The following is a 24743-nucleotide window of genomic DNA, read 5'->3' as shown; positions in this document are numbered from 1 at the left end:
CAAGATGTAACCCATTTTGGGTTTAACTTGGTATAATGACATCAGATTGGGGCATTGCCTTTCCCATTATATGGTAATACCATTAAATTTCCTTTCATATATTTTAGGACACGTCTAGAATGTACTTATGGATTTTCAAAAGGCCTCTATCCCTCCCCATATTCTCTCTTTTATTCTTGCCCTCCTTTTCTCTCCTCATTTAATCCTCCCATTTTAGTTTCCTCTTTATACCTTTATAACACTGTTTTCTAAATTTCCTTCCTTGGGAGATCCCCTTCTCCCTTCTTGTCATTAATGATCTACCTAACCTCTGGATATTCTAAATGGAATATCTAAACCTTAAACGCTAACTTCTAAATATAAGAGAAAACATGCAATATTTGTCCCTCTGTCTGGGTTATCACACTCAAGATGACTGTTTCTAGCTTTGTCCGATTACCTGCTAATTTAATAATTTTATTTTTCTTTCTTTTGAGATACTATATATCCTGCATGCCTGTACACACACCAGGAAAGGGCACCAGATCTCATTAGAGATGGTTATGAGCTACCATGTGGTTGCTGGGAACTGAACCCAGGACCTCTGGAAGAGCAGCCAGCTCTTAATTTCTGAGCTATCTCTTCAGCCCCTGTCTTTTATTTTTACATCCTGGTCACAGATTCCCTTCCCTAATTTCATTTTTTAGCAGTTGAATAATATTCCATTGTGTAAATGAACTAGTCTCATCCATTTATCCGTTGATGGACATCTAAGCTGTTAACAATTTCTGGCTATTATGAACAGAATATGGCTGATCAAATATTTCTGTAATAAGATGCAGTGTTTTCTGAGTATATGCCCAAGAGTGGTATAGTTGGATTTTATAGCAGATCTATTTCATCATTTTGAGGAACTTCCACACTTATTTCAATAGTGGCTTATACTAGTTTGTACTTCCATCAGCAGTGTAGAGTGTTTCTCTTCCCCCATATCCTCACCAGCATTTGCTGTCATTAATTTAAGTCATTCTGACTGTTGTAAGATGGAATTTCAAAGTTGCTTTAATTTGCATTCCTCTCGTGTCTAGGGACAGTGAACATTTTTGTTTAAGCGTTTCTTAGTCATTTCATTTTCTGAGAACTCTGTTTAGTTCTATATCCCATTTTTAGTTGGGTTATTTGTTTTCTTGATGTTCAGTGTTAGTTTTTGTATGTTTTATGTACAAATTCTATATCAGATTATAATTGGTAAAAAATATATTTACCCATTCTGTAGATATAGCTTTGCTAGAAGATGGTGTCTTTTAGTGTATAGAGGTTTTTATTTTAAGCTACGTGAGGTTTTATTCATTAATTCTTGGCCTTAATTCCTGAAGTATTCAGTCTGTTCAGAAAGCCCTTTCCTGTGCCAATGAGTTCCAGTCTATTCCCTACTTTTTTCTGTCAGACTCAGGGTATCTGTTGAGGTCCTTGATCCATAGGTTTTCATTTTTCTATGTGAAGCTGTGCCATTTGATGAGTACACTATGTTTTCTACAGTATATTTTTGGCATCTGTAGGTGTGTGGAATTATGTCTTTGTCTTCTTCCTCTTCTTCTCTACCTACCTACCTACCTACCTATCTTTTTTTTTTTTTAAGACAAGGTTTCTCTGGAGCCTGACCTGGAACTCGCTCTGTAGACCAGGCTGGCCTCAAACTCCCAGAGATCCTCCTGCCTCTGCCTCCCAAGTGCTGGGATTAAAGGTGTGTGCCACCACCACCTGGATTCAGTTCTATTTTACTGATCAGTGTGTCTATTTTTGTGCCATTATCATGTGTTTATTACTATAAAGAGAGAGTTTTTATACAATTTGAGATTAGGGATAATGCTACCTCCTGCAGTTCTTTAATTACTTAGGATTATTTTAGTTTGTGTGTATGTGTGTGTTTTCTCATATGAATCTGAAAACTGCCCCTTTAAGATCTATGAAGAATTGTCTTGTAATTTTGATGGGGATTGCATTGAATCTGTAGATAGCTTTTGGTAGGATGACCATTTTTACTATAATAATCCTACTGATCAATGAACATGGGAGATCTTTCCATCTTTTAATATCTTCATCAGTTTCTTTTCTCCAGTGTCTTAAATTTTTATCATAAAAGTGTTTTATCTGTTTGGTTAGAGTTAGCCCAAGATATTTTAGATTATTTGAGATTTTTGTGAAAGGTGTTGTTACCTGATATCTTTTTCAGTTTGTTTGTCATTTGCACATAGGAAGGCTACTGATTTTTGTGAGTTGATTCTGAATCCAGTTACTTTGCTGAAAGTTTTTTTTTTATATCAGTTGTAAGAGTTTCCTGGTGGAATTATTAGGGTGGCTTGTATCATATTATCAGTACTATCATATTATCTGTAAATAAAGGTACTTTGAGTTCTTTCTTTCCATTTTATATCCCCTTGATCTCCTTCAGTTTTCTTATTGCTCTAGCTAAGACTCTTAAGTATACTATATTGAATAGGTTTGGAGAAACTAGTCACCCTTGACTTGTTCCTAATTTTAATGGAATTTCTTTTGAGTTTCTCTCCATTTAAGTTGATGTTGGCCATGGACTTGCTGCAAACTGCCTTTATTACGTTATGGTGTATCTCTTGTATCCCTGATTTCTCTAGGACGTTTATAATGAAGAGCTATTTGATTTTGTCAAAAGCCTTTTTTTTTGCATCTGATAAAATGATCATGTGTTTCTTCTTTCCATTTTGTGGATTACTTTTGTTGATTTACATATGTTGAACTATTCCTGTATCTGTGGGATGAGGGCTATTTGATCATGGTGAATTATCTTTTTTATGTGTTCTTTGATTCACTTTGCAAGGTTTTTGTTGAGTATTTTTGTATCTTTCTTTCTTGTGTCTATGTGGTTTAGGTATAAGGGTAACTGTGGCCTAGTGAAAATGGATAGGGAAATGTTCCTTCTGTTTCAATTTTATAGAGTAATTTAGGAGTGTTGGCATTAACTCTTTGAATGTGTCTGGTAGACTTCTGTGCTAAATTATCTGACCCTGGGAATTTTTAGTTTGGGAGACTTTTAATGACTACTTCTATTTCCTTACAGATATAGGTCTGTTTTATTTGCTTATCTGATCCTGATTTTAACTTTGGTAGGTGGTATATATTGATAAAATTTCTTGTTTTTTTCAGTTTGATAGAGTATAGGTTTATACTCTTTGGTTTTTTTCTTGATGTCTGTTGTTATGTCCCCCTTTTGTTTCTAAGTTTGTTAATTTGAATGTGTTTTCTCTTCTTTTTAGTTATATTTATACCATTTTTAAGAGTAGGGGTTCAACATTATGATATTCTGTTTCTTGAATCCTAACACAGTGTTTATTTATTTTTTTAATATTTATTTATTTATTATGTATACAATATTCTGTCTGTGTGTATGCCTATAGGCCAGAAGAGGGCACCAGACCCCATCACAGATGGTTGTGAGCCACCATGTGGTTGCTGGGAATTGAACTCAGGACCTTTGGAAGAATAGGCAATGCTCTTAACCTCTGAGCCATCTCTCCAGCCCCTAACACAGTGTTTAAATACTAACATTCAGTTAATTACTTTAACAAATGAATATTTCTGCCTTTAGGACTTATCAACTTCTTTAGAAGCGGTGTATGGAAAGGCCAAAGAAGGAACTAACTCTGAAGAAATACTTAGAAAGTTTTATGACTGGCAGTGTAACAAAAGAGAAGAGTTTGCTAGTATTAGGAGTGAGACAGAGGCTTCTCTGCAGCATCTTGTGGCATGGTTCCAGAGCAGTCAGAAGGTGAGCAGAGCTCCCAAATAGCAAAGTTTATGGAAGGAAGTGGGGATTGTATGTTTGTTCCAACTCTGTCTCTTCTGTTGTTCAATAGCTGACATTATTTACTTATCAGAGTTAAGACTTGGCGGTCAAGATTTTTCATCACTTTTGACTTAGGCTGTTTGTTTTATTATATTAAAAATCATGTTGATTTTGTTTCTGTTTTTCTCATTTCATTTGAATTGACCACTTGTCTTAACCACTAGCTTTCTTTCAGCATACTATGCTTACATATGTTTTTCTTTTCATGTGTAATTTTACAAGGGTGTATCCTTTGTTCTTTTCCTGGAATTTTACTTTTCCTATTTTGTCTATGGTATAGCCTCATACTCCAGGTATATAGGCACAATGAATGTTAAGTGAATTAATTGAGATGTACCATGCTTTTATTTTTGCAAATAAGGTTTTTGATCTATCTTTGGGTGGGTTACTGACTTCAGAAGACATGATTGGTAATATTGATGAAATTCTAGAGAAGACGGAGTCATCTGTCTGCAAAGAGCTGGAGATATCTCTCATTGTGAGTAACAATGTTATTATTGTTTTCTTTGAGACAGCAGTTTCATTAGCAGTTGGATTGTGTTAACCAATAATGTGACTTCTCTTATTAGAATTAAGACTAACATTCACTTTCACTTTCTTCTTTATAGGCCTGCTTGAAACAGTTACACTGTCAAGGTCCAATCCAATTCAATTAGTGTCCTAATTCTTCACAGAATAATGCTTTCATTTTAATAGGATGTTTCACATTAAGGAAAACTAATGTTTAATTCTAGGAGACCTCTCCTTAATCTACATGGGTTGACTTTCTGTACAATTTGACTTCTGAGTACAACATATTGTTAGGAAAAATCTTAAGACAGGTCTCTCTGCTGACACAAAGAATTCCAGTCAAACCAGATTAGACTGAATTTAAAATGCCCCTGTTTAATAAATGCATCACTCTCAGGTGGCTGGGAGGCAGTGGGGGAGGGGAAGACAGAGGGAGAGAACCCAAAACCACGTGTTCCTTTTTTTTTTTTTTTTTTTTTTTTTTTGGTTTTTCGAGACAGGGTTTCTCTGTGGCTTTGGAGCCTGTCCTGGAACTAGCTCTGTAGACCAGGCTGGTCTCGAACTCACAGAGATCCGCCTGCCTCTGCCTCTCGAGTGCTGGGATTAAAGGCGTGTGCCACCATCGCCCGGCTGTGTTCCTTTTTTTTCGGGTGAGCCTAAGTAGCCTGTGGGAGGGGTCAGCTCTTGGCAGGCTGGGAGTTGGAGTCTGGACCAATGCAACTCCCAGGCCAGTGGCTGGGGTGACGCCCACAATTTAATATTACATATATCCGATGCATTTAAGACTATACACATTAAATCTTGTGAAAATTAAATAAAATCTGGGCAAACTATACATACATACATTAGAACACCTTTATTGTGTATAATCTATATTGCTCTATCAGTGGAAAATAAGTATAGGTGTTGAAGAGTATTTTAAGACCTTTAAGCCTTGCTTACCTGGGACACTTACTCAGTGTTTTAGCCTGCTTTCCACAGTCTCAGTGGTAATGTTTTTCATTTTCTTTCTTTTTTGAAATTTTATTTATAAATTAGGATTTACTGTAGTTCTTTATTATTAAATAGTTTTTGTTGGTTTTATAAGACTTGATTTTAGAAGTTGTTGGTGAGAGACAGTTTCTAAAAGTAGCTTTAAAGTGTTGAAGTTTATATATTGTTTGTTCTTTTATGTTTAGAATATGGATTGTCCTGACATCCTTTCAGACAGCTTCAGAAATAATTTATAGTATATTTAGGATAGCATTTTGCCTATGAGCATCTTTGATTCTGTCTACAAAAAGATTTGAGAAATAATTTGTATTGGATATAGCAGTTTTCAAAGACATTTTCATTTTGAAGTTTATTCATTGTTATGAAAGGTTTTAATCATTTTGTTGTTCATGCAAATTCTTTTGTGTAGGAACAAGGTGTTATAGACAAGGAGATTATTTTAAGTACATACAGTCAAGTGCTGCAGAAGATCCATTCTGAGGAAAAGTTCATTGCCACCCTGCTAGCCAAGTACAAGGATAGTGTCGAGGTTGGCTTTTGCTTTCTCTTATTGGTCTTATGAACTGATATTTTTTTTCTAAGTTGGTGAATTTAATATTCAGTGTGCAACAATGGCTATACTATTTTTTAGTACTCCTAAAAAATAGTATAGCCATTGTTGCTTGGTATATAATTGACTTCACTATAAAATATGAATGGTGATTTTTATTTCAGTGAGTCTTGGAATATTGAGTTTCTTCTTAGTTTAAATTTAAAGATATCTTTGTCATCATTTTCTATGTAGCAGATTTGTTGTAGGAAATTTGCTATATATAGAAAGTTAAGAAAAACTGTTTTTAATACTTTTAGTGTAAGAGATAGACAGTATTCTGTGAATGGGCACATTTATCAGGTATGAATATACACATGTGCTTTGCAATACATTGTCTTGTGAGCACTTTTGAAGGTATTTTCATAATTTTAGAGTATATTGTGAACATTTTGCCATGATCAACAATTCTTTACTGTCCTTTTGGATGTTTTCATTCTTACATAAACATATAGTTATTTAACCTTATCATATGTTGGATGTTGAAGGTATTTCCTTTTTATTATATAAATAATTCTTTAGAAATCTGAACATATCTTTACACATTACTTTTCAGATACCTATAATTTATAATTTTAAAGTTAAAAGGAATGAACATTATTGAAACTTGATACATATTGTGAAACTACTTTTGAGAAGGATCATTTCAACTTAGATCCTCACCGTAAATTTCAGTTTGTAGAATGTTGGTATAGTGTGTCTAATTTCATTCCTCAGCTGAATTGGAGAGTATTTCCTTTGGTACTTTGAGCACTGAACCATAGAAATGTGGTCAATTGGGAAATTCAGTTGGTTGCATTGCCTTGTAGACAGTTACAGAATTTTCTTAATATTCACTCTGAACCCAGGTACTTGCAAAATAATGATGTTTAGTGACTGTTGTTTCATGTGTTTGAAAATAAGGTAATTCTTTCTCTTATATAGTTTAAAAATCAGATCACTGACTGTTTAAATAAGAGCCCCAGTGTGGATTACTTGTTGTCCATTAAGAAGACTTTGAAAGGCTTAAAAGCTCAACTGAGATGGAAATTGGTTGAGAAGAGTAATTTGGAAGAAGTAAGAAAAAAAATTGCTTCTAGCTAATGTGTTTTTGTTTTTCATTTTGGTTGAACTATTTCATAAAGCTATGTATAAATAAATACTTTCTAAAACCAGAGAGCTAGTGTATTCTTTTATTATGTATGTTTATCTTTTAAAAAATTACTTATTTTAATTATATTATTTAGTGTGTATGTGTGAATATGTGAGTGTGTCTATACCACTGTGACATGTGGATGTCAGAGAATAACTTGTTAAGTGTCAGGTCTTTCCATCATGTGGGTCTTGAGAACTAAACTCAGGTCATTTGACTTAGAGGCACTGAACCATCTCACAGGCCCCAGTACTTTTATCTTTTTATCTCTGTATATGGAAATAAATTTGAAATGACATTCATACTTAATTATAAAGTATTTAAAAAATTAAATGTTTTACATTGCTACCATGGTTTTTAGTAACACAGAAATTGTAGAATTAATTTTTGAACTTTTTTTTCCCCCTATGAACTGTTAGAATGTCTGTTATAATACAAACCTACTACATTTAGGTTAGTAGGATAGTCTCCCATGGTTTCTTTTTGTGTGTGTGTGCGCGCACACATGTATGTGTGCTCACATGTACATGAAGGTCAGAGGGCAACCTTGGGTGTCATTCTCAGGCACTGTCTACCTTTATTTTTGTGTTTGTGGAGATAGTATGTTACTGGCTTGGAGCAGTTAGGTTGAGCTCCAGGAATCCCTGTCTCTGCCTCCCTAGGGCAGGAATTGATGGGTCATGATGTGAGCCTTTTTCCTGGAGATTGAATTTAGGTCTTTGACCTACAAGGCAAGCACTTTACTGTCTTTCCATCTCCAAAGGTAGAGTTTTGTGACGAAGTATTTTTAAAGATCATGCTCTCTTTTGTAAACTTATTTAACACTGGTTATAATATTTTTAAAAAATAGTTTCATATAATAATAGAGCTGGAGGGATTAGGAGTTTCTAATTTTGACTACACTTCCTTTTAGGCTTGAAACTTTATGAATAAACTAGTAATTCTCTGAACTTTCTTGAGGATTTATTTATGTACAAAAGAGATCCAAAGTATGTTTTCATACAATGTGATTGTATCTTTTCCTTTTCTTAGCATACAATTGGAAGCAAAATGGGAGCTATTTCATAACTAATTGCAGTTTAAGAGGTTTCTAGTTTTATTGTAGTCTAGGCTGTGCAGGAGGTGGTCTTTTCTAGTCTTTTCAACTTTTGGAGAAATATACCTGACGAGATTGGGCACATTCATTGTAGTAGTACTGTAGACATTGTAGACATAATTTAACTTTTTAATGCAGTCATTCCTTTTAAGGTATCTTATTTACTAAAATCCTATTGAAGTCATTTGGAATATTTCTGAATCACAGAATTTCTCATAGTAGATAATTTAGATTTTCACATCTTTTTGTTGTGTATGCTTTTAAAAACCTGATTTCAAGTAAAAATTTCACAGAATCCAATTCAGTTGATGTTTTTAATTTTTATCTTCACATTAGCTAGTTGTTTTTATCTTCAAGAAAATGTACAGGAACTTAAAACATATGCAATAATTTTTTATGTATAATACTTTTTTTTATAGTTTTGGGGAAAGTTAGTGTTAGAATAAACTGATTTATTTAATGTTAGACGACCTGCTATATGTTAGGTACTGAAGGATGAATGTGAACCACACAGAATGGACTTTTCATCTAGTGCAATAAGCCTATTGACAACTTTTTCTCTGATATAGTCTGATGACCATGATGGAACTGAAATTGAGAAAATAAAACAAGAAATAACTCAGTTGCGCAATAGTATCTTCCAGGAAATTTATCATGAGAGGGAGGAATATGTAAGTATTTGATTCTCTGAAATTTTAAAGTAGATTTTACTCAGGAATTTGTTTTTTTTAAATATTTATTTATTTATTATGTATGTATGCAATATTCTGTCTGTGTGTATGCCTGCAGGCCAGAAGAGGGCACCAGACCCTGTTACAGATGGTTGTGAGCCACCATGTGGTTGCTGGGAATTGAACTCAGGACCTTTGGAAGAGCAGGCAATGTTCTTAACCTCTGAGCCATCCCTCCAGCCCCTTACTCAGGAATTTGAATTTAAAAGCATAGACTTCATATATTCATGTACTAAAGGCATCATTGTCATAGCAATGTTTACATGAATTTGCAAATTAATTAAATATGACAAAATTTGAGACAGTTATACCAATGTGGAAATTTCAGGTTATTATAAAGAAAAAAAATCACTTGTAATGTTCTCAGTGGTAAAAGTAGTAAGAAAAATTGAACTTCTTTATAGTTTTTTTCTGCTTGTTTTTGGAAATGAGCTTCTGCATAGTTTTTTGTTGTAAAGCATAGAGAGTCTCACAGATTAACATTAACACCCTTTAGCTTCACAAGCAATAAAATCATGAATGGAGCAGCTTGATCTTCCTGAGTGATTGTAACCAGAAAAAAAAAATCTCACCTTCGTTTCCACTCTACTCTTAAGTTCTGTGGCCTTAGAAAAATCAGCCAGTCCACTTTTATTCACAATTGAAAGAATATTTCATTTTATGTCTGAGAGATATTATGAAGGAGAGTTAGTTAAGGGACTGTTGTTTAAAGTAAAAATATTATGCAAATAATAGACAAGTGTCCAGCTTTATTTACCAAATTCATGTAACTATGCATACCTTTGAATATTTGAATAAAATCTGGTAAATACTTAGAAGTTTTCCTTAGTAAATATGTTGATACATGACTTTGTAAATACTGTTTTCTCATTTGCTTCAAAGTGTATGTAGACTTATATACTTACTTTTATCTCAAGGCTTTTAGGATTGGCTTTTATGATTTTCTTCCTAAGTTAAATCATCATTATTTTAAAATGTTACTATGTTCTTATTTTTGAGAAATGAAAGTTTATTTTTAGAATTAATTTTTTTTTCGAGACAGGGTTTCTCTGTAGCTTTGGTGCCTGTCCCGGAACTAGCTCTTGTAGACCAGGCTGGCCTTGAACTCCAAGAGATCTGCCTGCCTCTGCCTCCCGAGTGCTGGGATTAAAGGTGTGCGCCACCGCCACCACCGTCCAGCTAAAAATATTTTTATCTTACTTTGAATATGAACTAACTCATGTTTTGCTTGATAGTTCTTGAAATACAAGTAAGATTAAGGATTATGTATCTTATTAGATTTAGGAAGGCATATGGTAATATATTTTCCTGAGGAGCAATATTCCACAGTTGAATACATATTCATCTACAGTAGAAATACTTTCTAACTTTAGGAGAAGCTGAACACCTTGACGCAGAAATGGTTCCCTGAACTGCCTCTGTTATACCCTGAAATCGGATTACTTAAGTATATGGTAAGCTTTGTTTCCTCTGAGAATTGCCACCATGCAGAGAATGTAAAAGCCTAGTGATGTTCAGATCATGTCAGTGTCACATCTTTAGTATCTTTTCTATGAAAATACTCCTGATAAATAGTTTAAAGGATTATTAGAACCTTTTTCTTGAGGCTGTCTTAAACCAGGTAGTTTTAGGTTGGTGTGAAGTTTGGTTTTCTTGGCAAGCAGGACTCGAAAGCCAGGAGATTAGCATATTAAATAACTTGAAGAATAGGGAAACTAACTCTCTGAGGAGAATCTATATATACCCTAGTGTTTTAGATCGCCTGGTGGCAATAGAGAACTAGATGAAACACCATTTTCATTATTATGTTTAGAATTTTTAGAATTCCCAGTAGGGTTCCAGAATTCAACATGTACAAGTTCCTGACATAAAGTGGCATAATATTTGTATATGTGTTGTATATGTGTTTTTTTGTTTTTGACTTTTGAGACAGGGTCTTTTTCTTTTTCTTTTTTCTTTTTTCTTTTTTTGGTTTTTCTAGAAAGGATTTCTCTGTGGCTTTGGAGCCTGTCCTGGAACTAGCTCTGTAGACCAGGCTGGACTGGAACTCAACAGAGATCCGCCTGCCTCTGCCTCCTGAGTGCTGATTAAAGGCGTGTGCCACCACCGCCCGACCTTGAGACAGGGTCTGACACAATCTGAGCTAACCTTGAACTTCCATTCTCCTTCTGACCCTGCTGTAAGGTCTAGCATTACAGGCTTGAGTGACCATATTCCCGCTTTTCCACTATATTTTAAAAACATATGTAGAATACTTGTAATACCCAATAAAATATGTGTTACATAATTAATTAGTAGACAATGTTTTGTGAATGCATAACAAAAATCTGCAGTTTTGTTGCAGATAAAATTTTATTTTGAATATTTCCATTTCACAATTGATTGGATACAAGGAAGCAGAATCCACAGATATAGATGCTAATCATGTTTGTTTATTGAGATCGTCATTAATGCATGGCCAGGGATTTAATTTAGGCAGAGTACATGCTTGGCATGCATAAAACCTTTTGTTCAGTTTTCCAGCATTCTGTATTTAAATACAGATATTAAATAAAATATGTATAGTGACACTGATCTGCAGTGTCAGTACTTTGGAGGTAGAGGCAGGAGGATCAGAGTTGAAGGACAGTCTGGGCTACATGGGACCCTGTTGCAAAAAAAGTGTTAAGTTATGATAATAGCTAAAACATAATCTATAAAATAAACTTGTGAGTTTATTTTCATAAATATGTAAAGTGTTTTGGATCACTGTATGTGATCCAAGATTTCATCCCCAGATCCATAAAAATAAAGAACGTTCTTTAAACAGTTGTTATAATGTCTTCCCATAATATATTTAAAAATGTTATGTAAACTGGGTATCACAACTTACTATTAGAGTTTCCAAATTTGGGAAACTGAGGCACAAGAATTGCCCTTAGTTTGAAGCCAGCCTGACTTGTGTACTGAGTCCTAGGATAGCCTGGGATACTAAGTGAGAGTTGTCTTAAAAGCCCAAACACGAGTTGGGTGGTGGTGGTAGTGGTAATGGTACACTTTAATTTCAGCACTTGAGAGTCAGAGGATCTTTGTGAGTTTTGGGTCAGCTTGGGCTACACAGAGAAACCCTGTCTCAAAAAACCAAACCAAACTTAAAAACCAAAAACCAAACCCAAGATAAAAACCTTAGACAAACAAACTTAAAAATCCCCAAACACCAAGACAAACAATACAAAACCAAAACAATAAAAAAAAATGTGTATTTCTCCTTGATGCAAGTAACTCTAGCTGTAGAGACTTTCTTGTGTCTGGTGACTGATTGTGTGTATAGCTATATGGAAGCTGAAATTAACTTACTAATTTTGTTGTAGAAGATTATAAGAGGTGCAAATGATGATTTATGGATGCCCCCCAATGACTTTAATATGTTCAAGATGATTTTTGATGTATATTCCTAGAAATCCTTTGTACTAATTATATATTATTGAAATTTAATAACAACACAAACAAGAACTAGAAAGCAATCCTATAGCCTTGCCTACTATAAAACTACACTGTAGTAAAACTTTGTCATTGTTTGGGTCATCTGTATTTTGAGAGTTCATGGGTTTAGATTCTCTGTCTTTTATAGACTAACCAATATTGCACCAGACTTCCTGGTCCTCTGGACTCTTAAAAATTTTTGTCTCCCTTTCTGTGATGTTCCCTGAGCCTTAGGTGTATGAATTGTGGTGTAGATGTAGCTACTAGAGCTGGGCACCCCATGGTCAGTGTTTCTTTTCATTTCTACCAGTCGTGGTTTCAGTAATAATCTTTGCTGCAAAATAAGATCCTTTGATGTGGGGTGAGGGCTGTACTTATTTTTGAGGAGAAGGATAAGTATTAAGAATACAGTTAGAAATTATAATGAATTGGAAAGTGGCAGTAGTAGTTTCATCATAATGTTCCAGGATAGCCAAAGCTAAACAAAGAAATCCTGTCTGAAAAAGCAAAGAAGGAATAAACAATCAAATCTACCACTAAAGAAAAAAATTAATATTAATGTAAAAATGTAAAAAATGTTACAATTAAATTTTTTGAAAATCATTTTCACATTTAAGGATGTTAAGCAGGAGTAGAGGTGTCAGAATTACTTTATAACAGTCATAATATTTAGATTTCTCATTATTTTATAACTACCTTCAGTTGTCTTCATTTTAATTTTTAGGATATATATGAGGGAGATAAATCCCAAATTTGTCACAGATGGGGATAAGCTGTGGTGAGAAATCTACAACAAAAACAGCCACTTTATTCACAAGGCAATAATTCCAACTTACTCTTCTAATATAGAGTCCCTGACTCTGATGGGTTGACCTTGTGAAATGAGGCTAATTAATTACTGAATGAATCTGTGACTCATAGCATAACCATATTAAAAAGAATCTAAACTTTAGCCAGGTGGTGGTGGCACATGCCCTTAATCCCAGAACTTGGGAGGCAGAGGCAGGTGGATCTCTCTGAGTTGGAGGCCAGCCTGGTCTACAAGAGCTAGTTCCAGGACAGGCACCAAAGCTACAGAGAAACCTTGTCTCAATAAACAAAACAAAACAAAACCCAAAAAACAAAAAAGAATCCAAACTTTAAACATTTTTATTTTTCAGTTAGATTGATGATTTTCATAGCATTTAATAATATGCCCCTGATTATATTGGTGATTTGAAAGTCTTAAGGAATTTTTTGATTGTCTAAATGTAATAAAAATTTGTGCCTAGAATTCTGGTGGTCTTCTTACTATGAGCTTAGAGCGAGACCTTCTTGACACTGAGCCCATGAAGGAACTTAGCAGCAAACGTTCTCTGGGGTGCTCTGACGTTAATGGGCAGCCAGTTCTCTTAAAGGTAATTTTAAGTTCTGATTTATGGAAGCTTCAGAAGTAGTGATGTTCAAGAAGAAAACAAACCCACTATTCTAAAGTATGTAAGTTGACTTGCATGATGATTGTGCTTGAGCTAATTTTGACCTTCCTCTCATTTCCCTAAGAGTACTTGATTTTCTTTTTTGGGTAAACTTAACTGCATTTTGTTCAATAGCCTTTAAAAATTCTTGTTTTTTCCTAGATGTTTCTTGAAAGCTTAGCTACGTTGCCAACACAATCTTGGGTTGCTTAATTTCTTTGAAATTTTTATTTTCAAATTTTTTATTCATTTTATATATTTATGTGTATAGTGTTTTTACTACTTGTATATCTTTGTTCTGTATGCATGTCTGGTACCTGTTCATACAGTGTGAGACTCCACTTGGGTGCTGGGATACAAACTCTCCTCTTACACAAGGACAACAAGTGCTCTTAATAACTAATCATCTCCTCAGCCCCTTAATTTCTTCTTGTGAGCTGAGACTGTGCATGAATTTCAAAGGGTCTTTAAGTTGGCTTTAGTTGCTACATATAAGGGGATGTAGAGTAGGCTACAGGTAGAATTACTTTTTTTCTTCCCATATTATAGTATTCAATGTACATAGAGAAGGTACTTAAAATAGAAAAATAGATACACTTTACCTTGCATGCAATAACCTATCATATTTAAGTTGGAATAATAAATTACAATGGGATTTTAATGTTGAAATTGCCAATGTCTTTTTTGTTGTTGTTCAGGGCTATTCTGTGGATGTTGACACAGAAGGCAGGATGATTCAGAGAGCAGCCTCCTATCATAGAGCTTGTGAAGATTCTAAGGAAGAGTCTGGATTACTGCCATTGATATTCCTGTTTCTGTGTAAGGTAAACTTCTTAATTCATTGAAGAAATGATTTTATTTAAAGTAAGTTTTAAAGTAGTGATTTTTTTCTTGATATAAAACAAAAGTTAATAGAATCACTGTATAATGCAAATATATTGGTTAATTATTCACTTTGAGTTACATTTTATATTTTGCTTCTTAGTCTGAACCTGTTGCCTACCTGATGGTCCCATATTATCCTAAGGCAAACCTGAGTGCAATTCAAGCTAGTATGCCTTTAACTTCAGAAGTAAGTAAAAATCATTTTCAGGGATGCATTAAATGAGAAACTAACATCTAATATGTAACACCCTGTAGATAGAAGTTTCTGTCCTGCCTAGTCCTGCAGCCATTCTGTCCCAAAGAAACACATAGGCTTATATTATTTATAAACTGTTTGGCATACTGCTCAGGCTTATTATTAACTAGCTCTTAAAACTTGAATTAACTTATGATACTTATCTCTATTTAGCCACATGGCTTGGTATCTTTTCTCAGTAAGGCATTCTCATCTTGATTCCTCTGCATCCAGCTAGTAACTGCATCTCTGCCTTTCCTCTTCCTAGAATTCTCCTGGTCTGGTTGCCCCACTTGTACTTTCTGCCTTGCTACTGGCCAACTAGCATTTTATTAAACCAATATGAGTGACAGATCTTACAGTGTACAAGAGCATTATCCCACAGCAACACCTAATACTACATGCTGTTCTGCACAAATAAATATTTGGCCTGCATTATTCTATTTCATTATTTTATCAGCTCTGTACAAGGATTAAGTGACTTGTATAGAACCTCTTCATCCATAAGTAGAGCTGAAACTTAGTTTGGTCTTTCTGGTTCCAGAGCCCAAACTTAGTAACCATTAAGCTGTGCTATGTGTAACTGCCTATGACAGTAGTTGATACTTTGAAAGTGGCAGCTTTAGATTTTATTTTAAATTTAGAGGAGGTTCTGATTCTTCCTATTTAGTAAAATTATTTTATTCTCTTCTAGATACTTTATGAGGTGGTTATTTATAATTTAAGTTGCCTTAGGTTGTGTGTGTGTATATATGTGCATATGCATTTCATGTGCCTTCATGTGTGCAAAGACCACTTATGATGTTGCCAGTTGCATAGAGTATTACTTAACTTTTCTATTGCTGTAGTAGAATATCATAAGGAAGGCAACTTTAAAAGAAGCATTTAATTGGACTTAAAATTCCAGAGAGTACATGGTGGTGGGAAAGGTGTGAGCTCCTATCTTGAAAGAAAGGAGGCAGAGAGCACAACTGAGGACTGACTCTAGTTTTTTTGAAATCTCTAGTCTGCCCTGAGTGATGTACCTCTTTCAATAAGGTCATTTTTTCTAATCCTTCTCAACTAGGTCTACCAACTAGGGACTGAGTGTTCAAACCAACATTAGCCTATTGAGGTCATTCTTTTTCTTGTAAAAGAAAGCATTTAATCAAGGACTTGCTTACATTTTCAGAAGGTTATTCCATTATCATCGTGGGGAAAGCATGGTGGCATGCATTTGACTGGAACACATGTATGAGCGCTACATACATCCACAGGCTGGGGTGGGGGGGAGGGAGGGTGGGAGAGATAGATAGATATGCTGGGCTTGACATGGGCTTTTGAAACTTGAGGCCATTATTAAACAACCACACATAGTTAAGCTTTATCTAGCCTTTAATTCTTTGTCTGTGATATATCCTTAATTTGAAGGAAGCTTTACTTTATTTCTGGGACAATCTTAACAGAGACAAAATTTATACATGAAAATGAGTTGTCAATTTTCTAAACTCCATCTCTTTCATATATATTTATTTGTAGGAAGCTTTAAAAGTCATGAAAGGTGTTGCCCGAGGCCTGCATACATTGCACAATGCTAACATAATTCATGGATCACTTCATCAAAACAATGTATTTGCCTTAAATCGTGAACAAGGAATTGTTGGAGATTTTGACTTCACCAAATCTGAGGTAAAATACCATAGCTGTACTGGACAGAAACCTTTTAATAAATGGTTCAAAACTTCCACACAAAGTGGTAATGTATTGTAAGATCTGCACTTTCAGTTAAGGTGTGCCATGTTGTACAAATAGTATTTGTAACAATCATCTAGATTGTGATGAGCATTGTGTGTTTTTGCCACAAATACAGAAACAGTCTAACCTACTCAATGGCATTGACATTGCTCATTATTTTTCTTTTCAGAAAACACTTGCTAGAAAACACATAAGAACCTCCTTCTGTTTGTGTGCCTTTCTCTCACAGATTAAATTCAGATATACATGTTTTTTTATTATTAATATAGTACATAAGAAGAAGACTGAGAACCATGGGTGTTTTTGTTTAAGTCTAGGTTCAGCTACATAGCTTAATTTGGTGCCATATTATCTCCCAATAGGCAGTTTGTAGAGATAACAAAGTCCAGACAATTAAGAGAATGTGATACTCTTATTTGTATATGTGGAATACGAAGTCTAGAAATATAATCACAAGGGAGAAATTTCCTTTTTTTATTTTTAGTTGACAAAGATGTATATGTTTATTATATATAGCCTGTTGTTTTGAAGTATGTGTATAATATGAATGGCTAAATCAACAATTCCCATTTAAAATACAACTTTATTAAAATGTAGTAGAAAATGTAGAATTCAGTACTAGTTTTTTAGCATATTCATAAAGTGGTGCCACTTTATGAATTGCCACTGTCTAATTCCAGATCATTTTTATCACACCTCAAAGTCACTGATTAGCAGTTAATTTTCATTTCTGCTTTTGTTCAGGCCTTGGAAGCCAGTAATAAACTTTGTGTTTCTGGATTCACTTATTCTATAATTTTATAAAAGTAAAATGAGGCAGCACTTGACCTTTTGTGAATCACTTTTGTTACTTGTGTAACTTTCAGAGTTAATGTATGTTGCTGCATGTTTAAGGATATAATTCTTTTTATGACCAAATGTAGTTAATTGTATGTGTATGCAATACTTTGGTGTTTGTTTTCATTAGTGGATAGATATTTGGATTTATACTTCTTTTGGTTTACTTAAGACAGGGTCTTACTGGGTAGTAACTGTTGGCTTTGAACCATCTTTGTAGCACAGGTCTTGAACTCATAGTGCTCTTCCTGCCTTAGCTGAGATGACAAGTCTGAACCCTCAAGCCTAGCTGTAGGCTTATGCTTCTCAGTTATTATGAATTGTACCCTAACTAAAACATTAGTGTACCAGTTCTTTGTACAGATATTTTAGAGGTAAATAATGACATATTTCAAAAGAACTTTAAATTGAGAACAGAGGCATTTACACAAAGCCCTCAACTGTTTTGTCTCTAAAATGCTTACAATATTGTTTTTGTAGAGTCAGCGAGCTTCAGTGAACATGATGCTTGGTGGATTGAGTTTGATATCACCTGAATTGAAAATTGGGAAACCTCCTTCTGCAAGTTCAGACTTATATGCTTATGGCTGCCTTTTGTTATGGGTATGTTGCTTTTTAAAAAAATCATTAGTAATTTACATACGTTTCAGAATGTAAGTGGATAAGTGTAGTGATTTTTCAGCCAGTTTTCTGAAGAATAATGGTGTAACTTTTAAAAGTAAACTTTTGTTTGTGGATATGGATATGTGTGTGTTATGTTTGTGTGGGAGTACACATGTACCTGTGTGTTTGCATGTAGGGATCAGGGATCAACTTTGGATGAGTTACTAGGAGTCATCTATTTGGTTTGTTGACATGGTCTGTTACTGTGCTGCAGGAGCTCCTTCCGCTCCTCCAGCCAGTAGCCTTTAAGAGACCATGAAGCATATGCTGCAGGAGCTCCTTCTGCTGTCATTGTTTAGAGCTTACCAAGTCCGCTAGGCTGGCTGTCCAGTGAGTTTCAGGGACCTGCCTGTCTGCCTTCCCCACACTAGGATGATAGGCATGTGCAGTCAGACCCAGGGTTTTTTTTCCCTTGGGTTCCATGGATTAAACTCAGGAACTTATTCTTGGGTGGCAAGCACGTAGCCATCTTCAGGATTAGAATTTTTAAAAAAGTTCTTTCTTTTTTTTTTTTTTGGGGTTTTTAAATTTATTTATTTATTAAGGATTTCTGCCTCCTCCCCGCCACCACCTCCCATTTCCCTCCCCCTTCCCTGATCAAGTCCCTCTCCCTCATCAGCTTGAAGAGCAATCAGGGTTCCCTGACCTGTGGGAAGTCCAAGGACTGCCCACCTCCATCCAGGTTTAGTAAGTTGAGCATCCAAACTGCCTAGGCTCCCCCAAAGCCAGTATGTGCAGTAGGATCAAAAACCCATTGCCATTGTTCTTGAGTTCTCAGTAGTCCTCATTGTCTGCTATGTTCAGCAAGTCCGGTTTTATCCCACGCTTTTTCAGACCCAGGCCAGCTGGCCTTAGTGGGTTCCAGATAGAACATCCCCATTGTCTCAGTGTGTGGGTGTACCCCTCATGGTCCTGAGTTCCTTGCTCGTGCTCCCCCTCCTTCTGCTCCTGATTTGGACCTTGAGATTTCTGTCCGGTGCTCCAATGTGGGTCTCTGTCTCCTTTCATTGCCTGATGAAGGTTAATATTCAGGAGGATGCCTATATGTTTGTCTTTGGATTCACCTTCTAATTTAGCTTCTCTAGGATCGCGAATTATAAGCTCACTGTCCTTTATTTATGGCTAGAAACCAAATATGAGTGAGTACATCCCATGTTCCTCTTTTTGGGTCTGGCTTACCTCACTCAGGATAGTGTTTTCTATTTCCATCCATTTGTACGCAAACTTCAAGAATTCCTTGTTTTTTACTGCTGAGTAATACTCTAATATGTATATATTCCATACTTTCTTCATCCATTGTTCTATTGAAGGGCATCTAGGTTGTTTCCAGGTTCTGGCTATTACAAACAATGCTGCTATGAACATAGTTGAGCATATACTTTTGTTGTATGATAGGGCCTCTCTTGGGTATATTCCCAAGAGTGGTATTGCTTGATCCCGAATTTCCTGAGGAACCGCCACACTGCTTTCCAAAGTGGTTGCACGAGTTTGCATTCCAAAAAAGTTCTTTCAATCATAGACTGTTAATACCCTTTTTACTACTATATACTTCCTATAATTTGGATGGATACAAATTATAGGCATTACATTATTCTTAGTTTTTTATAGTCAGTATTGACAGTGAAGATTTTATTTTATAGTAATGTAGAAGAAATTCATACATGTGTGGAAAATAATGCTAAATGAGCACTAGGTATATTTTTGCTTTTAGTGTATACTAGATGTTACCCATCACTTGAGAATTGAGTGATTGGGGACTGGAAAGATGGTTTAGTGATTGAGAATTTGAGTGGTTGAGTATTAGGAAGTTTATCTGTTCTTCTAGTGAACATTATACTGGCGCCTCTGGCCCAGGGATGAACAAATTTTTTCTATGAGGGGTCAGCTCATTGCATTTTTAAACTCTATGGCATGATATGTGTTGTCAGTATGGAGTTATTCCGCTGTAGCACCAATGCATAAACAAAAGAATGTGACCTGTTCCAATAATAGTTTATTAGTGGATGTTGAAATTTGAATTTTATGTAGCTTTCATATCTTATTAAATAGTATTTCTTTGATTTTTTTCCTTTAAATATTTAAAAATATAAGAACAATTTTTGGCTTACAGTTTGTACGGAAAAACAGATTTGGGGCAGAAGTTATAGTTTGCAGATGAGCAAAAGAAAGAATCATTCAATTTAAAAGCAAAGAAATGAAGCCATGTTTATTTGCAGATAAAATGATTAACAATGTACAATATTTTTAGGAATATACATAAAATCTTCTAGAATTAACATGTATATATCAAGGTAACAGTTTTAATTTCAATGTAATTATCTTTTTTATATACTAGTAGAAAATAGGAAATTTAAAATTATAAAAATATGGCTCAGAGAGATGATTCAATGCTTATAAGAACACTGTTCTTGCAGAGAACCTGGGTTTGGTTTTCAGAAACCATATGGTGGCTCACAAACCGTGAGTAACTAACATTCTAGGAGATCTGACACTCTCATTTGACTTCAGCAGGCAACAGGCACATGCATTTCACACATGCTTACATGCCCATATAGGTAATTATTTTGAACATATTTTGTTTTCTATATACTTGTTAAAATCTCTTCATAACTTTTGCCTGGTTTTAAATGGGTTGTGTTCTGATTATTAACTTTTTCTTCAGGTAAGTTCTTTAGGAGCTTTTAAATATGGGGTCATATGATCTGTAGATGGATAATTTAACTTCTCTGCTTTTGTATCTCTTTTATTTCTTTTCTTGCTTTATTGCTTTGGCTAAGAATTTAGCACTGTATTGAATAAAAGGGTTGTGAGTAGATACCCTTATCTTCTTGATTTTAGAGAAAAATGCTTTAATATTATATAAAATAAAGTAAGGAAGTATAAAATATTCAAACAATATAGACTATTCCATCTAATCAGCTACAGAATGTAGATTCTTCCCCCACCCTGTAAAACTTTGTCTATTCATTTGTGAAGATATCAAACAAATAGTACCTTTCAAATCACATCAGTTTTCATGCATGTGACATAATGTCACTATTTAACCTCCTGTAACTAATTTCCTCTTTGGTTTGCCCCATATCTTTTGTGTTACTTCTCTTTAATAATGCTATCAGGGTGAATTGCTGGAGTGGGACTTGAGCTCCACATCAGCTCATAACTGCTTGCAGCCAGATATTGGTCTGAAGAGTTGTATATTCCACATTTGTGTTTAGATTTTCTCAGTTCCTTACATATTCAAGATAGTAATCCCATTTTTTTCTCTGAAGGCCACAGGAAAGCGAGCTCTTCTCTGCTCTTCCTACCAGGGCATCTATGACCACTGCCTAGCTGAATTCTTGCTACCATTTTCCCATGTAGATTTGGAGCTCTTTGAATGTAGAAACTACCCTCTAGCTCATACCTGCTGAGCCTGTGTTTTCACTCATTATGCATTTACTGTCACCAGAAGCAAACCTGCTTCTGCATGTGTAGGTGTGGGAGATGCTGGGGATAGGCATTTAGAGTTGTGTCTGGGACTCAGAGAGTGTAGGAAACAGCCTAAAGTTTGTGCTGATGGAAAAGGCACAGGCAAGTAGTGGCCCTGTGTGCTCTCTGCCTTTGCCTTCCTGCTCTGCTCCTTGGCTCCTCCTCAGATCAGGCTGCTTTTCTTTCAGCTTGCTTACATTTCCTGCTACATAGACCTGGGCTTTCCAGGTCTGTTCAGGTCCTAACCAGTTTACTGAGTCTCCAACTTCTCAATGTTATTGCTTATTCAGGCAGTGGAGATGGGGGAAGGCCTTTGTGGCTTGAAAATATAAAAATCCAGCCACACCACTGATAAGTAATTTAAAAAGTACAAAGGCTCTTGTTTAGCATCTGTCTGTTGTACAGATCACCGATCTCCTGTTTTAATCTGTATTTTCACAGATTGCCAAATGGAATACTCATGGAGGTTGCCATAATTTTCCTTTTCTCTTTTTGCTTAAAGTTCCACTGAAGAAAGTCTCCCCTCCCTTTTTTCCTACTGTCTTGCCTGTTGTCTATTGTTAGGGTTCCTGTTTTCTTTTTCAGACCAGAATTTCAGCATTTCTGCATTTCCCCTGGTCTCTAGCTGCTGTTAATACTGCACTGCTGTTTCTTTCCATGCTGTTGATCCCTACTTATAACCATGAGCCTGATACTTTATTGCATATTTATGGTGACATAGGCAAATGCCCCCACCAAAGGGGGAAAAATGTGCAGCGGTATTTCTAATCTTAAATAATTAGATAAAAATAAATGAATAACTCAAGATGACACCAGTTGTATTTGTCTTAAATTCTGGTGCATAAATGACAAGAAGAAGTGATAGATTGCAAGAAATGGCCAAATTTGTCCAGCACTGGGATTAAAGGCACACACTGCCTCATCTTTTGATGTTGGTGCTAGGGTCCTTATGTTTATATTGCAAATGCTTTGCAAACTAAGGTATCTCCCAGTCTTCATTGGCACCACCTTTATTGATTGGGTCCTCATTTAAACCTTTCTGATCAAACTCTCAAAAATGTTCTCAGAGGTATGTCTTGTAGGTAATTCTAAATCATCAAATTGACAGTGATATGCTGATTTTGAGCTCTTGGGCTATTTAGGAGTGATGCAGCTGGGTTTTATGGTAGATCTCTATTTATTGAGGACATCCATACTGAATTCCATGTAGCTGGATTAGTTTATATTCTTCCAGCAGTGTGAAGGTTCCCTTTTGTCACCTCAGCACTTGCTGTTTTCTTAATGATTGCCAAATAAGGTTGAGATGAGAATTTATTCTTTTTTCATGAGAGGGTTTCTCTGTAGCTTTGGAGCCTGTCCTGGAACTTGCTCTGTAGACCAGGCTGGCCTCGAACTCACAGAGATCTATCTGCCTTTGCCTCCAGGGTGCTGGGATTAATGGTGTATGCTAGCAGTTTAGTGTAATTTTAATCTGTATTTCTCTGATGGCAGATGGGGTTTGAGAGAGCCAAGGAGCCAAACCAACGCCATGCCAGGTTCCTAATAGCCCTGTCAGGGACCAGGCCCCAGTTTTAGTTTATTGGAACTGAACAAGCAGGATTTGGAAATACCACAACTCAGGGACAACCAATAATCAGTAAGCACCCTGCAGCCTTATGCAATCCCAAGATAGCTAAAGATAGCTTCTCCCACTCTGTTTCTGGAAAGCCCCTAACCACTAAGGCACCAACCAATCCTATAGCAACCCGTAAACTTTTTGTTGAGACCCACCAATCAGCCCCCAGATTAACCTCCTCTTCCTGGAATTCCCCTGTTCTTGCATAAGGAGCCTGTGAGCTTTGCTTGGGGTCGCCATTTTACCACTTTGTTAGATGGTCTGAGTCCTGCATGTAGGAATTAAGTGCTCTTGTTGATCGCATACATGTTTGGTAGTCTTTTATGGGATTTCTCATGGACCATAACAGGATTGAACAGATTTTTAAAATGTATTTATTAGTTATTTGTGTATAACAGTCTTTTGATAACAATCTATTCATTTTATGAAACCTATTTATGGACTGGGTTGTTTGGTTTCTTGTTTACTTGGCTGAATTCTTTCTGTGTTCTAGATATTAATCTCCTCTTAGACTTGTAGTTGGCAAAGACGTCTTCCACTCAATTATATCTTAGTTTGCTTTCTTTTGCTGTGATAAACACCAGACTAAAAGCAACTTGGGGAGGGAATGGTTTATTATTTCATTTTATAGCTTATTTCCTTCATGAGGGAAGCCAATGAATACAGGAATTGAAGCTGAGGTCATGAAGGAGCACTGCTTGCTAGGTTGCTCTGCTTGCTTTTGTATAGCTTCCAGGACCACCTGCCCAGGGATGACACAGCCCACAATGGACTGGACCCTCCCACATCACTAATCTAGAAGATGCTCCATAGATTTGGCTATGAGCCAGTCTAATGGAGGCATTTCTTTAATTGAGGTACCTTGTAAGTGTTACAGTTCTGAGGGGAGAGGTATCCTGGCAGTTGGGAACCAAGGAATACCACAAAGTCACATCACACAACAAACCTCACACAAGAGATTTATTAGAAAAGATATAAAACGGTGGCTGCCTCTTCTTGGGAGGGAAGCAGCAAAGAACTGAACAGGAGGCTGTTTTATATAGGGTTTTCTTCTGGGGCAGGCAGAGCTTTCTAGGGTGGTCTGGGATTGGAGGGATTTTGTTAACTTATCTTGGTGTGTGTGTGTGTGTGTGTGTGTGCGTGCTCGCATGTATGCCCTGCCCCTGTGGGTCAGAATTTAGCCACTCTTGAGGGGCTGGAAAAGGCCTTTCGTGAAGTCTGGGGTTGAGGGTCATGCTGCTGACACCTCCAGAGGCTAGGAATGGTTTTATGGCCTGGAGTGAATGAGTGTGTGTGTGTGTGTGTGTGTGTGGTGGGGTAGCCAGTTTGTGCTTCAAGAGGTTTACAGTACCCTCTTCTCAGAAGACTCTAACTTGTGTCAAGGAAACAAAACAAAAAACTCTATCTAGAACATGAAAGCTATCTTTCTTTTTTTTTAAACTAATCTTTTTTTTTTTAGATTTATTTATTTATTATGTAT

The 24743-nt window shown here is 35.8% G+C and overlaps 1 protein-coding gene across 1 annotated transcript in view; it reads left to right on the top strand.

The window, feature by feature from the left end:
- Stk31 (serine/threonine kinase 31) overlaps positions 1 to 24743 on the top strand; it is a 76722-nt gene that overhangs the window by 37776 nt on the left and 14203 nt on the right. The window contains exons 12-22 of the mRNA XM_005360838.2: positions 3602 to 3781; positions 4221 to 4337; positions 5772 to 5891; positions 6876 to 7007; positions 8749 to 8850; positions 10284 to 10364; positions 13644 to 13769; positions 14525 to 14650; positions 14812 to 14898; positions 16465 to 16614; positions 17998 to 18120. Of these exons, the coding sequence (XP_005360895.1) occupies positions 3602 to 3781; positions 4221 to 4337; positions 5772 to 5891; positions 6876 to 7007; positions 8749 to 8850; positions 10284 to 10364; positions 13644 to 13769; positions 14525 to 14650; positions 14812 to 14898; positions 16465 to 16614; positions 17998 to 18120 (1344 nt within the window). The remainder of the gene's footprint in view (positions 1 to 3601; positions 3782 to 4220; positions 4338 to 5771; positions 5892 to 6875; positions 7008 to 8748; positions 8851 to 10283; positions 10365 to 13643; positions 13770 to 14524; positions 14651 to 14811; positions 14899 to 16464; positions 16615 to 17997; positions 18121 to 24743) is intronic.

Source organism: Microtus ochrogaster, linkage group LG3 (genome assembly GCF_000317375.1).
Source record: "Microtus ochrogaster isolate Prairie Vole_2 linkage group LG3, MicOch1.0, whole genome shotgun sequence".
Lineage (NCBI taxonomy): Eukaryota > Metazoa > Chordata > Mammalia > Rodentia > Cricetidae > Microtus > Microtus ochrogaster.
The sequence above is the reverse complement of the archived record's forward strand: the minus strand, read 5'-3'. Positions and strand labels throughout refer to the sequence as shown.